This window comes from Garra rufa, chromosome 1 (assembly GCF_049309525.1).
Source record: "Garra rufa chromosome 1, GarRuf1.0, whole genome shotgun sequence".
In the NCBI taxonomy this organism is placed as follows: domain Eukaryota; kingdom Metazoa; phylum Chordata; class Actinopteri; order Cypriniformes; family Cyprinidae; genus Garra; species Garra rufa.
In genome coordinates this window covers 39,283,949-39,300,912 of record NC_133361.1, presented here as the reverse complement: position 1 = coordinate 39,300,912, position 16,964 = coordinate 39,283,949, and the positions used below count along the sequence as shown (strand labels likewise).

The window sequence follows — 16,964 nt, the reverse complement described above, 5'->3', positions numbered from 1 at the left end:
AAAAAGCATGTTTTGTTCCCTCTCCAACTGTGAGTGGAATTTGTGTTTGCACCATGGTGATCATCCCCTCCAGCAACAGAAAATGAGCTCATACATATCCCACAAGAGCTATGCCGAACTGGAATAGAAATGCAACATTTAAATTTTCCAATTCTCCTAAGGGAGGGCATGTAATTCAAGAAACCCGTATTGGTTCTGCAGCTTATTCATGATGTCATGTACTCCTCCCTTACAGCCCAACTGCTACGCCAAAGTGATCACCATCGAGTCCCAGAAGAAGATCGTCATATACTCCAAGCAGCCTATCGGGGTGAACGAGGAGATCACATACGATTACAAGTTCCCCATCGAAGAGAACAAAATCCCATGTCTGTGTGGCACGGAGAACTGCAGAGGAACCCTCAACTAAAAGTGTCCTAGACCTTCCCCTGATACGTGACTTGCCAATCAACTTTCCTGCTTTTCTCAGCACACAACGATGTAGGTAGTGTATGATGGGAGAACGCTTGGTCAGACTCTTTGAAAAGAGAAACAGATGTGTCAAGATGTTTTTTCAGATGGTCATTGGGATCTCAGCACTGCCGCAACATCTCCAGTTCCACCTGTAGAGTTTTGTTTTTGTTATTTTTCCTCCTGACCTGGCCCTTATCTGAGTTTGTTCCTCCCGTTGCAGCTGCGTTTGCCAAGGTCTGTGCTTTGTTCAGCAACTGCGCACACACATATATCGCTCACTAATGCACAACGTTTGACAGTGGCAAACACCCGTAAAGTGCTGGGTCTTTTTTTTTTTTTTTTCAAGGGCAACTTTTAAAGACCTACCTAAAGACATGGATTTAAGACTTTCCACCCTTTCATGAGAGAGAGTAACAATTTTAGTTTATTATTTATTGTCCCTGTTCTGATGCCTGTCCATTCATATAGGTCAGATCTTTTTCAGATTATCTGCGTAGTATCACCTCTGCCTATTTTTATTTATTTTTTATCAATCTGAAGCTGTTTTGGCGCACACATTTCTTTCAAAACTTCCTCAAACCTGAACCGATCTTAATTAAAAATCTCTCCTCGTCCAGCACAACGTGCTGGTATTATATACCTTTAAAAATGGTCTAGTATTGTAAGTTGTTACGTTGTTACTGCTTTACTTTATTTCTCACAGATTAGTTGTTACAATGCCAGTGCACTGTAAAAACAGTTTTTCCAGAAGTTATCGTGCACCTGCCATCATTTTAATACACCCCTTACATGAAGTGCTACCCCTTTCGTTCATAGTTTTTAGCGATACAATGAGAACAGGACAGATAAGGTTGTCTTTTTGGTGTGCTGAAATATATGCGCATTGATATTTTAGCAAAAGAATCGAAAATATTAAAGGCGTAGTTCAACCAAAAAGGAAAATTCTGTCATGAATTACTCACCCTCATGCTGTTCCACACCCATAAGACCTTAGTTTGTTTTATAACACAAATTAAGATATTTTAGATGAAATCCAAGAGCTCTCTGACCCTCCATAGACAGCAATCTTCATGAAATTATGATTAATGTCACTGATGTCACATGGACTGTTTTGTTGATGTTCTTGGCCTTGAACGTGGAAGGATCCTTGCTCCTTGGATTTGGATTTCATCAAAAGTATCTTAAATTGTGTTCCGAAGATGAACAATGGTCTTATGGGTTTGGAACAACATGAGGGTGAGTAATTAATGACATTTTTTTTCTTTTTGGGTGAACTAACCCTTCAATTGGGTTTTCCTTTGGTGTTGATATTATTGTAGACCACTGAAAAATTGTGGAGGAATTTTGAGGCATATTTTTAGAGGCAAAGCACTCTTCTGCTAAGGAGAATGTGATTATAAAATATAGATTTCCTCAAAAGAGCCAAGATCCAAAATTTAGCTGTGCATATTTCACCACAAAATTGGATGTCCCTATTCCTCTGAGAGATGTGCATCTTCAGAGATTCACTAGAACGGGTGGTCGTGTCTGTTCTTTCTGTTTTGTCCTTTCGTATTAGTGGTGGTCTCTCTCTCTCTCTCTCTCTCTCTCTCTCTCTCTCTCTCTCTCTCTCTCTCTCTGCCATAAATTGACATGTTGTCATTAAATCTTTGCTCCCTTTTTCCTCACTTTGTCAGAGGGCCTCGCCAGCATTCTGTTCCTTTGAGAGGAAGACCTGTAAAATATGTAGATTTACTGCAGTCTTTCAGTAAAAACTGATCCACAGAAGTGTAACCATTTAAAAAAAAAAAAAGGCGAAAAGGACAAAAAAGTTCAAAAGAATTACCTGTAAATATTGTAGAGGTGTTTGTTTCTCGTAGAAACACACTGGTTCTAGTCTGTAAATATGTTCATCCTTTTCCTACTTCCCATTGCAAGAAAATAATTGTACATACCTATCATTCAGTTATCTTATTTGTTTTGTTTTTGTTGTTTTTTCCCTTTTAATTTGATTTAAAGTTTTAATATTATTTGCAATATTTCTCTTGTATTAATGCGTTGGACCCTTTATTAATGGTGCATTAAAATATTTTTTAAAAAATAACTGCTGTTCAGTTTTTCTTCTCCCACTTTTCAAACAGAGGCTTGTTTGTGTGCACACTTGCATGGGTTTGCAAATGACAGGCCATCGTTGCACCCCTTAAAATACGGGTATTTCAGACCTGGCTGCTGCTGTACATTTATAGTTAAACGAAATATGATCCAGCAAGCTTTGTTACATTCAGGCATGAGCACTGGCAGAGCTCCTGCTGCATGCAGAAAAAAATAAACCAGACAAAAATAAGTTTTTCTAAGGCCTGTTTTAGCCTAAAGGTAAAGAACAAAATAATTGTTGAACTTTTAGATTGACAGATTCTTGCCTTGGGATGATTACCAAATATTGGCATATCATAGTTGATATTACGCACTATTATTTTGTTTCACAATCCAATTACATCACCCCACTGACAGTCAACAAATCAGCATTGGAATGCAATCTCATGGCATGTTCCACTTTAACAGTCGCTGACATCTGTTAACAGTATTTTGTTCAACCTCTTTAGCTCCTGCATAGAGCGAATTGTGCTGAAATTCTAGTTTTAAGTCTGCATCATGGCTCCTCGCCAGCATTCCAGGAGGATTTAGTTGGATGGGCAATACATTATCTCTCTTGCTGTTGACCAAGGCAATAGCAGGGGAAGGACTGAGAGTGAGTAGCTTTTTAAAACTTAAGATTTTTTTGTAGATTCTGACTTGTTACAAATGTAAATAACAGACTGTACATGTTTGTGTTTGTAATTTTATTTATGGATGCAAAATAATTTTTTGATCCACTAAGGCAGCATCAATAACCTCTCTCATTAATCATGTTCCTGTATTCGAGCTGTGAAAGGAGGCGGAAGCATTCAGCTTTCAGAGAGGAAGACACACACATCCTTCTCAAAAATGATACAGGAAATAGAAACGTCAATGTTGAGCTCACTGGATTCATTCAGAAAATGAGGGAATGCACTAAGGTAAGGAGGTCGTTTTAAAGTAAGAATAGATGTTTTGTATACACCACCTGTCTATGAGAATACCTTTCATGGCTGCAGCTAAAAACATCTTGCCGTTTTTAAGACATTTAAGCACCGATATAGAAGCAAGAAGAGAGAGCGAGGATAAAATGGGTTAAAATGTTGCGGATGTGTTTCTTCTGGGCAACCCCGCTGTGTGAAATGTGTGACTGCTTTTAGGTGAGCTCAATTGATGTGAAAGATGCTGCTGATGCGGAACAAAGCCGCAGTCAGTCACAGCTTCAGTCATCACTGTGACACTTTTTTTGGGGGCCCTGGAGACAAAAGAGACTGGTTTAGCTTACACGGAAACTGAAACACTATACCACTGAACTGAAACTCATTTTGTAAAGGGAAGAGGAGCCGATAATGATACGATGACGAGTGCTGTTTTGGCGGTAAACGACAGGACACAAACAATACATTCATTCATTCATCCTGCTGACTCTGAAATAGGCTAATAGCTTTTGTCGGTTGTGTTTGTGTAACGTCATTACGTGACCTTCCCTGCTCGGAAACGTCTGATAGGTTGCCGGAATGACGAGTGCCAGTTATAGCTGCGGGACTTGCCGGTGGCGAACCGCTAATGCGGATAGGTAAGCTGACGCAACCGGTAGTGAGCCGTATTGCGTGCGTGGTAGATTTTACCTTGAGCTATATATTGATAGATACAGCAGTGAAGTGTGGTGGTGTTCTGAAATGAGGAGGGGAAAGTCCTCAAAGTTTTTTTTTTTTTTTTTTTTTTTAATTAACTGTAACTGTAAATTTTCTTGGTTAAATAAACATTACTTACAGAAAGGAAAAAAGAAAAACAATTATATTGTATGTTTTACTTTAGCAACGTAATCAATATTCTATTTATTAAAGGTGACCCCTGGCTATTATAAAATGTATTTCTTAATATATAGTGAGGTCAATAAGTATTTGATCACCGTGTGATTTTGCAAGTTCTCTTACTTAGAAATCATGGAGGGGTGTACAATTTTCAGCATAGGTGTATTTTTCCACTGTGACAGAAACTAAAAATAAAAATCCAAAAATCGCATTGTATGATTTTTTTTTTTTAACAATTTATTTGTGAATTACTGTGCCAAATTTAATCACTTGAGTCAAAAAAAATTTAATATTTGCTACAGAAGCCTTTGTTAACAATTACAGAGGTCAAAACGGTTTCTGTAGTTCTTCACCAGGTTTGCGCACACTGCAGGAGGGATTTTGGCCCACTCCTCCATACAGATCTTCTCTAGATCTCTCAGGTTTCAGGGCTGTCTCTGAGCAACACAGAGTTTCAGCTCCCTCCAAAGATTTTCTATTGGATTTAGGTCTGGAGACTGGCTAGGCCACTCCAGAACCTTGATATGCTTCTTACAGAGCCACTCCTTGGTTTTCCTGGCTGTGTGCTTTGGGTCATTGTCATGTTGGAAGACCCAGCCACGACCCATCTTAAATGCTCTGACTGAGGGAAGGAGATTTTGCCCAATATGTCACATTACATGGCCCCGTTCATCCTCTCCTTAATACAGTGCAGTCGTCCTGTCCCCTGTGCAGAAAAACAACCCCAGAGCATGATGCTTCCAGCCCCATGCTTCACTGTAGGTATGGTATTATTGGGATGATACTCATCTTTTTTCTTCCTCCAAACACGGCGAATGGAGTTACGACCAAAAAGTTCTATTTTGGTCTCATCTGACCACAGGACTTTCTCTCATGACTCCTCTGGATCATCCAGATGGTCCCTGGCAAACTTCAGACGGGCCTGGACATGGGCTGACTTGAGCAGGGGAACCTTCCGTGCGATGCAAGATTTCAAACCCTGACGTCTTACTAGTGTTTTACTGATAGTAGCCTTGGAAACGATGGTCCCAGCTCTCTTCACGGCATTGACCAGCTCCTCCCCTGTAGTTCTGGGCTGATTCTTCACCATTCTTAGCATCATTGATACCCCACGAGGAGAGATCTTCTGTGGGGCCCCAGTCCGAGGGACGTTGACAGTCATCATTAGCCTCTTCCATTTTCTGACAATTTCTCCAACAGTTGTTCTTTTTTCACCAAGCTGCTTGGCAATTGCCCCGTAGCCCTTTCTAGCTTTGTGAAGGTCTACAAGTTTGTCTCTTGTGTCTTTTGACAGCTCTTTGGTTTTGCCCATGTTGCTACTTAGACTTTGGCTAACTGTGGGGTGCACAGGTGTCTTTATGACAGCTAACGACCTCAAACAGCAGAGTGTACAATGTGATTTCCAGACTTTTATTTTTAGATTCTGTCTCTCACAGTGGAAATGCACCTATGCTGAAAATTGTAGACCCCTCCATGATTTCTAAGTAAGAGAAATTGCAAAATCACAGGGTGATCAAATACTTACTGACCTCACTGTAGGTAAATGATGTATTTAACTAAAAAATGTAGTAGAAAACCCATTAAAGATTTATTTAAAAAAAAAATCCACATCGTTTTATACATATTTTGGACTATGGGGGGCCATTATGACATGAAGCGGTTGCACTTGGTAAGCTCCAGGCGCTTCCTGTTAGCCTACTGTTTTTACGGCAATACAATTCAGAATACACAGCTCTGAAAATAAAACACTAACGCGATGACACGGCTACTGAAAGAGCTTATGGATGGCAATGGATGTAAGTGGTGGCTTAAACCAAATGTTGAAGACTCCAAAAGGAGTCTAAACGCCCCCAGATATAGAGTGAAATCCGTGCCGAGAAGCTCATTCAGTGGCTGCGGTGTCGAGACAAGTGTTGACATGTTTACATCCTGTCAGGATGGCATTTGAGTGTTTCTTGTCTCTGTCGTTTGTAAGCTTTTGAGTAGCTGTGGTCTGCTAACCCTTACAGGCATCAGGGCTAAAGTGAAGAGAACAAAGACGAGGATCTTTAGAAAGTTTTATTCATCCACAGGCATCTTCCTATTGTTTTCTTCTCTTCCTATCGCTAGGAAAAGCAATGAAGACTTACATCACTTCTCCTCTTGCCCTTCAACTGAAAATTACATCCAAAAGCAACCCAATGTGTATCAGTACTTTATCTTCCAAGTTGTGTTGGAGTAAAAATATAGCAACAGGTAGCGCCAGTAGCTCACAGTGCAACTATTTTACGATGCCCACATAGTCCAAAATATGTACAAACAATGTGGATTTTTTAAATAAAGTAAGTGTTTCATGGGTTTTCTGCTACATATTTCAGTAAGTGACATAATTTATATTAAGCCATACAAGTCTATCCAGGTTCTCTTTAAAGCCAAATATGAATCTCATCATTTCAATCAACTGTTTTTGGATTTTTTGAATCATCAGTCATCAAAGCTTGTTAAATATTTTTCAAAAATATTTTTTACTTTAAATTTCACCAGGTTGATTACCCACTAAAAACTCCCACATATCCTGTTTTCAAGCCAATTCAAGTCTTGTTTTGAGTGTGTGAATTGTTTACATAAAATTAGTCTTTAATGGCATTATATAATTGTTCATTCAAACTAATCTGCGAACGCTCACAAACACAAGGCTGGGTTTATTGTATGAACCAATCACAGCCGATCATAACCAGTCATATCCAATCATATCGCGATGGAGGCATTGACTCCTCTGACGGGACTTTCCCCCATTTATTTTCAATTACCCCCAAAAAGTTAAAACTGGTAAAACTCAATGGGCTCAGGGGAGGCAAGAGAGACAGACTCCCGCTGTAGCTTTACCCGCTGGTGTCACTGCTGGACAGTGTTTACACTTTTTAATGTTATATTTTTAATACTGGCATTGTTTTATTTTTGCATTATTTTTTTTTTCTCATTCAATATTTTGAGGAGACACTGCCTCTCTTGCCTCCTTGGAAAAAACGCTCCTGTTATACGAATATCAAGCTGATTCTTTGTGTTACTCCTTTTGATCTGTAAAAAAATAAAGTTTCTTGGCTACTTGCATGTTGATTGAAAACATGTTAGTCATAGCTGTATTCATGTCAATTTGTTGAAGAATTGCATTTTTATTGCATTTTTGAATATGAAAGTGTGACACATCATTGACCCTTATAGTTCTGGAACATTCTGGAGCTATATGTCATGCTGTCAACGCTTCACTAGAGTAACACAATAAACTTATTCAGCTATTTTAATCTGAATTGAGAAATGCAATAGAGGAGAAATAAAAATATACATAGCACTGCAGTTCATCAGGCTCTCTATATAATATATATGACATATGATATATGAAATTGTGCCCTGAAAACATCTGAAAGCTGAATAAATAAGCTTTCCATTGATGTATGGTTTGTTAGGATCGGACAATATTCGGCTGAGATGCAACTGTTTTTAAATCTGGAATCTGAGGGTGCAAAAAAAAAAAAAAAGAATTGAGAAAATCACCTTTAAAGTTGTCCAAATGAAGTTTTGATATTTTACAGTAGGAAATTTACAAAATATCTTCATGGAACATGAAGAAAATTTGATCATTTTGACCCATACAGTGTATTTATGGCTATTGCTACAAATGCTACTTAAGACACTGCTGAAGTTTTGTGGTTCAGGGTCACACTCACATATATAAAAGAATACTTTAGTGATTACTTTAACTGCAATATATTTGGTATATATCTGATTACGATGCGGTACGGCTTTGTTTGATAAAAAGACGAGCTCAAACATAGGCATTAAATGATCCTAGTTCATCAAGCCTGCACCTTATGACAGAACGATGGGATTTTTTTAAAATACAAAATCATTCTTTGCTTAACATGCCCAAGCTGGCTTCTCAGCTCCTGTTGAGAAACCTAATTTTCTCCCCATGTCTTTAAACACCATACTGCTGTTAACTTTGATTTTTGTCTTTTTTTTAAAGAACAAATTCTCTAATAGCCCATTAGGGGCTTAAGATTCTTTTGTTTGTAATGTTTTAGCTCCTAAATCAAGTTAAGAGCTGTTGACCTGATGTAACCATTTTTGCAATATAGCCCAACTGCTAAAGAGTTTTGCAAATCCTCTTGCCTAAATTTCCTTTCATCTACAATTTTCTACCATGCAGCATTTGATTATGCAAAAAGAAGCAGTTTTGAAAGTGCTGGTAGGGTTTTATTTTGTGACTTTTAAAGTTTAAACTTTAACATACTCTTCTCTCTACAAGTTATCACATGTTGTTTTAACAGGTTAAACTGCATTTGATATGGGTTAAATGGCCTTGTCCTTGACTACAGATTGTTTTTGTGATTAAAGTTATGATCATTCTGTTAATTTTTAACTAGTCACACACTTGGATTTAGCAAATTACAGGGCAGAAGGCTTTGTCCTATCTGGCTCAAACAGGCCAAAACAGTCTGATATGTCTAGCATTTCTGTAATACCGAAACAATACTGACTCAGACAAAAATGTATTGCATTGATTGCAGCAGACATAACATGGTATAAGAATGAAACTAATTTTGGCTTTGTTTGCATGATTTCATGCCATGTTATGGGCAAAGGTGTTATCTGAGATTTGTGCTGAGTTGTAACTGAAAAGTAGACCAAATGTGATGGTGGATGAGTGATCATGCACAAAGAGACAGTAATGAAAGCGGCCAAATGGAAATATTTGCCAAGTTGATGTATAAGCTTTTAACACTGAAAGGTTGAGGCTTAAGGTGAAATTTATCAGTGTGTAAGAAAAGTGTACATTTTCCTGTGAAATACACTTCTGTCCTTTCATCAATTCGAAAGTTTTTAGTTTTTAGAGACCTGATAAGACCACTTTTTTCAAAATGAGATTTAAGGTAAATCATGAAAAAGTGTTATTTTATTATTACTTCTACAAAATACTGCACGTCTTTGTGAAATTGAAATATATGTGATGTCAAATAACTAAACTAAACTGAAATTTAAAATCCTAAATCAAATAAATAAAGGAATAATACAAATAAAAGAAATCTCTTCATATATAGAAACGTATGGCTTTTTATTGATTGTTTTAAAGAAATATCAGCATGTCAACACTTTTTTCAACAGAAATGTACCTTATAGAAAAGGTAGCGTTGTGATCTCTGTGGCTCTCACACTCACCGATTCTGACTGTCGATTTTACATTTTTTTTTAAACTAACAAAGAATGAATATATGAGAGAAAGGTGTTTATTTGCTCTGTTTCAGGCTGAGCTATGTGTAGCTATTTAAAATGAGAGGCAGCCACTGCATTTTAATCACGATGCTGCATACATGAGCTGTTTTTATTTAAATTAAATTATCATTTTAAATTTTGATGCAAAAACAGAATGAACCTGACATTATCTTTGTTAAATTAGGCTACATAAAAGCAGATGAATGAGATGCAAACTCACTCTGACAGCAGGTGGCGCTTATGGAACAGCAGCAAAACAGCGTTTCAAACGCTGTAAACAAAGCAGCGCTGTACTCGTAAACATTATTTATATACATCTTTTTCTTCCTGTAAGAGTGGCTGCAGCTGCATATTTTATGGGTCTGACTTCCGGTCTTATCCCGTGTCCATCTATTTAAAGCTGTACAAAACAGCTCATTTTGCTGCTTGATATTGCAAATTGGTATATTATTTTAATTATCTTAATTATAAACACACTGGTTTGTTATGCAAACAGTTTTACTGTTTGGAACACCTTGTTGTTCTTCTCCTTATTTCCCTATAGAGGGTTTGTACTTATGTCATGATTTGGTAAGTTACCTGGAAAAGTGGCTATTTTGGAAATACTCAGGTGTAAACAGCATGGATTGCACGGTTAATATAATACTGAATATGTTGGTTTGCTAATTTATGCTGTCTAAACCACAGAAAAAACGTGTGGAAGTTCCTAAATCATATAGAGAAGGACTTAGTAAGCAGGGAAGGGTGCAATATTTTGACAAACTAAAGTTAATAGGTGGTAAAGGTACTTACGAGCAGTATTAATTAAAGATATTAGCCTAATATTTCACCTACCTGACTGGAAATGACAACAAACACAAATTCTTGCTCTGGAAATCCTGGTTCAGTTTGGCCAACCACAAACCTTTTGTTCCTCAAGACAGTTTTTGCATTCTTCTGCTTGATTTGTTATAATTTTTTGGCAATCTACAGTACTCCAAATGTTTATTTTTTCCGGTCCGACCGATTAGTACAGCCCAAAACATGACAATAATTGACCAGTTTCTGCAGCAATAATCAGCAAAATATGCGAGATTCCTTCGGTTAAGTGGCATTGTTTACATTCAGTGTCACCAGTGTGGTTTCTTGATGATGCAACATGAAATAACCACCTTTTACTTTCTGTAAGAGTGGGTGCGGCCATTTGTAAAATGTATGGGTCTGGTTTCCAGTCTCATCCGCATCCAACTGTTTTTAGCTATACAAAACAGCTGGTTTAGCTGCTTAATATTGCAAATTGGTGTGTCTTACCATGTTATTTTAATCTATAATCTTCTGAGCACACATTTATAGTTTTACTGTTTACTGAACATCATTATTCGTGTTATTTCCCTATAGCGGCTAATGAACCCATAGGCTTACTTCAGCGTTAAAGAATAAGATGGATACAGGGGCAAGATGTAAAGAAGACGTCCTCTAAACTTTTCTGAAGAGACAGCCTCCCTGAGATGCATTCATATAAATCCCCACCAGCAATTGTATCTTGATTCATTTAACATCTCAACCGGCTTGAATTGTAATATATTTTTCAGCGATTTCCAACAGGTTCGGGGTGCATCTTTACATCCCTAGTAATAATAGTTGCATTTAGAATAATTAGACCTATACAAGTAATAAACTCATGTATTTTCAGAGTAAAAGATTTTAAAGAGTTTAAAGATCAAATCAAATAATTGTACCTGATTATTTCACATATGCAGAGATGAATCTTAATAAAGTCTGAGTGACAGTGACAGAGTCAGGGCAACAAAAAAGTATGTTTATAAAGTGTTTTTAACTGTAATTCAACGTGCTTTGAACAGTGCGCTTCAAACGCCAGTCCTGTTATATGAGATGGGCGGGCAGTCTAGGGGCGGAGTGGAAATTCAGATCTATCCATCAGCTATTCACATTCAGACTATCATATTTGACTCCTTCAGTGTTCAGTCATTTTTTGTTCATTCTCAACTAGTCCCGTTGAACTGTACATGATTTTGTTGCTTCGCTGGACTTTTATTTTCCGTTTCGTTCACAGAGTGGACCAGCTGTCCGGTGTCGGTAAACGCTGACGGATAGACACTAAAGTCAATACCGGGAGAGAATTCAACGGAGAAATAATATGTCTAATGAGAAATCGAAGTTGACTTACGTGATAACTGGAGGATGCGGTTTTCTCGGCCAGCATCTGTTGAGAGTTCTGTTGGAGAAGGAAGAAAATATCAAGGAGATAAGGCTTTTCGATAAAAACCTTTTGCCAAGTCTACAAAGTCACAGCACAGGTAAGAAACACTTGCAGCAAACTCTTAATGATTTGATTACGAGCTTGTTAGTCTCCACACTGATTTAAAATGTGATGTATATAAATTATTCCGTTCACAAGTAAAGTTACCCTTCATAACGTTCATAACGTACAGTACGTGCGTGTTTTACGCACGCTTGAAGTCATAACCAGATTCTTCTTCAATACGTTTCACACATGGACGAGTTTATTTAATGTCCTACAGTACGTACAAATCACAAAGGACGTTATTTTGTAATGTTATAATGTAAATAACATTTCCGTTACATCTCAAGTGACGCGTTGTGTTTTTGACAACATTCTATGACGTAAAAGACATTTCAAACATTTTGGAATAAAATGGCAGACTACTTTATCTCGCTGTGCATAATTTTATATCTAACATTTATTGGTGCATAAACCGGCCAAATTATTCATTTGAAAACCAAAGCAATATGTTGACTCTTATTTCTCAGACTGGAGCTGCTGACGCGTTGGTAACCAAGTGTTTGTGTAAATTACGCCACAAAACTGAGACAAGTGGAATAATTTTAGAAACAGTGAGAAATCCGTCATCAACACCATAATATCGAATACTAACACTAGTTCCTGAGACTTTGTCTGCATTTGTGATGTTCACAGTTAGGGTGTAGCTTCTGTAAGTGCCCAGGGGAAACATCTGTTGTTTCTATGACTCCAATAACCGGCAAGTGCGTTAAAATGACAGAGGAAATGGAAATGTTTTTTTCCTAGCCTTTTGACGCATATTCGGGCTTGGTGCAGTTGGTGAGGTCAGGCCAAACTCGTCATTTCCATTCAGTCCAGCCACCTCCTATCGTCCTTTTCTCCACCAGGATGCTCCATTCATCTGAAGTCCTGCCCTGTACAATGGGATCTTATTCTCTGTATTCACCAGCCCTCACTGATCACATTATTATGGAGAAATCTAATTTTCAGTAGTTACGTAGACCTGCTTAGCTGAAGCACAATGTCCTTTTGCACTATACCATCATGCAACGTCAGCCAGAGGAATAGATGCACAAGGGAAGTTAGACTTTGAATTAGGTTTGCTGGTTCTAATTTGTGTGCCGAATGTTTTTTATTGGCCAGGGTTTGTTGACTTTTTTTTTAATCTACAGTACTGGATCTAATACGAGTATCCATTGTCCTTCCACAATGTATTCTTCTACCCACATACATTGCTAGTTATCCCTAGGGGCTAATGGTTGACAGATACTTCCACAAAGATGCTTGAAATTGAAAACAGCTTGGCATGTGGTCAAAGTCCAGATGGCAACAGAAAGATGTTAGGTAACCATTTCTTATCAGAAGCGAACATTGACCTACTTGCTAGTGAGTTTTTTTGTGTGTGACTACTTGGAAAGCTCTTGTTTATAGGCAGACTCTCTCATGTTATTTATTGCGATTATAAAGCTTAGTTAAATAACCATCACACAGTTGTCAGGCATCCTGGATATGTTTATTTGAAAGTCTGCAATGCGCAGCAGCTGATGCTGCGTAGCGGTAATTATTGTTTGTCTTGTGTAGTGGTTGAAAAACCTGTCATCTTTAGAGTTGTTAAATGCTTACGTGCAAAAAACAACAGGAGACTTCAGAGATCAGAAAGATACCACAGCAATCTGTGCATAGCAGTTTTGAACGGCCATGTTTATTACGCAAAAAATAGCTGCAAGTGAGAACAATGCATTCTGTTTACCAGAACAAGGGTGTTGCTTCCACCAAGTAGATGAAGTTTATTGTTTGTTTCCAGTTGTAGATAATTGTGTCCTTGTAATCACTAATGTCCTAGAAAATGCTAGCAGGAAGCCCCCCAAGGTAAACCATAGAGATAACAGGATGCAATCTGAAGTGACCAAGGTCACATCCACACACTCCCTTCCTCATTCACTGGAATACACCAAGAACATACACACTACCTTATTTTACATTAAAATATGCCTGTGTAGCAAAACTCTAACAACCCATATGCTTTTAACAAGGTATTATATGTCTTTTTTTATTCACAGAGCATGTGAAGGTTGTGGGGGTACAGGGAGATATAACAGATTATGGAAGCGTCTGTGATGCCCTTCAGGGAGCAGACCTTGTTTTTCACGCAGCTAGTTTGGTTGATGTGTGGTATAAAGTCCCTGAGAAGGCCATCTATGCTGTCAACGTACAAGGTGAGTGAGACTGATAACACTGACTTTGTTGAAGTGAGGTCAATGTTCTGAAGTTCGAAAGAGTTTAGGAGTTGGAGAAGTCCAGAATACGATTTGGTAAATAAACTGTGAAATTCAGAACAGACAGACTGGAGACTGCTACAAGATCAAAGATACACTGCCATTCAACAGTTTGGGAGGTCTGTTATGCTCACCAAGGCTGTATTTATTTGTAAAAATGTTTTCTATTTGAGTATATTTTAAAGTGCAATTTATTTCTTTGATCAAAGCTACATTTTCAGCATCATTACTCCAGTCTTCAGTGTCACACGATCCTTAAGATTTGCTGTTCAAGAAACATTTTTATTACTATTATTATCGATATTTGAAACAGTTGAGTACATTATCTCAGGATTCTTTGATGAATAGAAAGATCCAAAAATGAATATTTAACTGAAATTTAAAAAAAAAAAAAAGCTTTTGTAACATTATACGCTATACCATTCAAAAGCTTGGGAATTTTTTTTCTTTTTTTTAGAAAGAAATTATAGAAATTAATACTTTTATTTAGCGGGGAAGCTTTAAATTGATCAAGTGATGATAAAGGTTTTTTTTATTTCAGATAAATGCTGTTCTTTTAAAAGATCATGTGACATTGAAGACTGGAGTAATGATGCTGAAAATGTAGCTTTGATCACAAGAATAAATTGCATTTTAAAATATATTCAAATAGAAAACAGATATTTTAAATAGTAGAAATATTAAAAAAAAAATACTGTTTTTGCTGTATTTTGAATCAAATAAATGCAGACTTGGTGAGCAAAAAAAACATAAAAAATTGTACTGTTCAAAAACTTTTGACTGACAGTGTATGTATTTTGAAATGTAATGGCACAGCTGAATTTTCAGCATCATTACTCCAATCTTCAGTGTCACATGATCCTTCAGAAATCATTCTTATATACTGATTTGCTGCTTAAGAAACATTTATTATTATTATAAATGTTTAACGGAAACATTAAACAAATTATTTATTTATTTTCAGAATTCTTTGACTAACAGAAAGGCATTTTTTAAAAAGGATTTTATTCAATTTATTCATTGCTGAAATAAAAGGATGAATTTCTTTTAAAAAACATCTTACTGACCCCAAACGGAAGTGGGTTGTTGTTGGGTTTTTTCTTTTTTTATTCAGTAAATGTTAGTGGGTTGCTTTGGTTTCTCCCACAGTTCTCCTTTGGTGACATTTCCAGTAACCTTAAAGCTTTAATGTCAGCTCGGTTCTGGAAATGCATCATTTACTCTCACAAACAACCCAGGAATTCTCGTCTTTTTCTTACTGCATGTAAAGAAGTGAGCATAATAGGATCAAAGTTTGTGTTCCTTAACCGTAGACCACAGCTGTTATACAAGAAAACCACCTGCTAGTCTGGACAGATCATGTGGCTTTATGAGAAATGAAGCACATGCTGTTTACCTCATTAAACTCATCAAAAAGATCAACTCTAGATTTTAATGTCTGACATTGTTAATGGATTCAGCATCAGTAAGTGAAACATAAGTGAAAATGTATTTATTTGTGTTCAGATCTCATCTCTTTCACATTTATTCATCAGCATGTTTTCAAATTTGACTGTTTGTGGTAGACTGTACTGGTTAAGAGTTCCTAATATGTCTTTGGGCCTGTGTCATTATAGCACCAATAGATTCAGACAAGCCCACAGGAAACAGAGGAAAACAAGCACAAGACGTGATGAATATGTTTTCGTGCTAGAAATTTGGATGCTGCCCTATCGTATCATTCCTTCCTTTGCTCTCACATCCGCACTCCACCTTACTTCTCTAGAAATCTCCTCTGTGAATACCACTGAATAGATCTGCATAGGAAAAAAGCAAATACATATTTTGTTGCCTTTGTTTCAACACTTATCACTTGACATCTGATACTTTAGAAAGCAGAAAGCTGATGGGTTTCTCATTTAAACTATCTGGTGCATTCAACCGGATCAAAGCATTACTTGGAATTTAGGCTTAATAATTATTATTAATGTTAGTTTAAGCAACACAAACAGCTTTGTTTTAGGTCTATCATTTAGAGTATTGTTCCTGTTTGCTTTACCCTGTAGCTGTTTGTCATGTGTTTTTAATACTTTTTCTTTTTGGATGTACTCCATCAGGGACGGAGAATGTAATAAACGCATGTGTGGAAATTGGCATTAAGTATTTGGTCTATACAAGCTCCATGGAGGTGGTTGGTCCAAATGTAAAAGGAGATACATTTATCAGGTAAATGTCTTTATTTAATAGCTTTTTGGCATACACTACCAGTCAAAAGTTTTAAGATTTTAGTGTCTTCTGCTCACCAAGCCTGCATTTATTTGATCCAAATTTTAAAATAACTCTTCTCTATTTGAATATATTTGAAAATGTAATTTATTCCTGTGATCAAAGCTACATTTTAACATCATTACTCCAGTCTTCAGTGTCACGTGATCCTTCAGAAATCATTCTAATATGCCGATTTGCTGTTTTGTTAGTAGTATTCTAAACATTTAAAACAATTGAATGCATTTTTCAGGATTCTTTGATAAATAGAAAGATCCAAATATCAATATTTAACTGAAATTAAAATCTTTTGTAACATTATACACTATATTATTGAGAAAGAAATTATAGAAATTTATATTTTTATTTAGCAAGGATGCTTTAAATTAAACAAAAGTGACGATAAAGACATTCATAATGTTACAAACGATATCTTTTTCAAATAAATGCTGTTCTTCTGAACTTTCTATTCATCAAAGAAACCTGAAAAAATTCTACGTCGCTTTTTTTTAAACAATAATAAAATAATGTTTTTTGAGCAGCAGAATATTAGAATGATTTCTGAAAGAT

General features: G+C 36.8%; 2 protein-coding genes across 4 annotated transcripts in view; both read left to right on the top strand.

The window, feature by feature from the left end:
• setd1a (SET domain containing 1A, histone lysine methyltransferase) overlaps nucleotides 1–2,536 on the top strand; it is a 35,249-nt gene extending 32,713 nt beyond the window's left edge. The window contains exon 21 of the mRNA XM_073840121.1: nucleotides 236–2,536. Coding sequence (XP_073696222.1) covers nucleotides 236–409 — 174 coding nt within the window. The 3' untranslated portion in view covers nucleotides 410–2,536. The remainder of the gene's footprint in view (nucleotides 1–235) is intronic.
• A 498-nt stretch (nucleotides 2,537–3,034) lies between these two features.
• The window catches only part of hsd3b7 (hydroxy-delta-5-steroid dehydrogenase, 3 beta- and steroid delta-isomerase), a 20,142-nt gene continuing 6,212 nt past the window's right edge, over nucleotides 3,035–16,964 (top strand). Inside the window, exons 1-5 of one of the 3 annotated variants that reach the window (XM_073840104.1) lie at nucleotides 3,035–3,181; nucleotides 3,356–3,488; nucleotides 11,665–11,908; nucleotides 13,935–14,090; nucleotides 16,247–16,355. In XM_073840104.1, coding sequence (XP_073696205.1) covers nucleotides 11,749–11,908; nucleotides 13,935–14,090; nucleotides 16,247–16,355 — 425 coding nt within the window. In that variant the 5' untranslated portion in view covers nucleotides 3,035–3,181; nucleotides 3,356–3,488; nucleotides 11,665–11,748. Of the gene's footprint in view, nucleotides 3,182–3,336; nucleotides 3,489–11,542; nucleotides 11,909–13,934; nucleotides 14,091–16,246; nucleotides 16,356–16,964 lie in introns of those variants that run through there. The other 2 variants (XM_073840111.1, XM_073840095.1) reach the window with 2 other exon arrangements.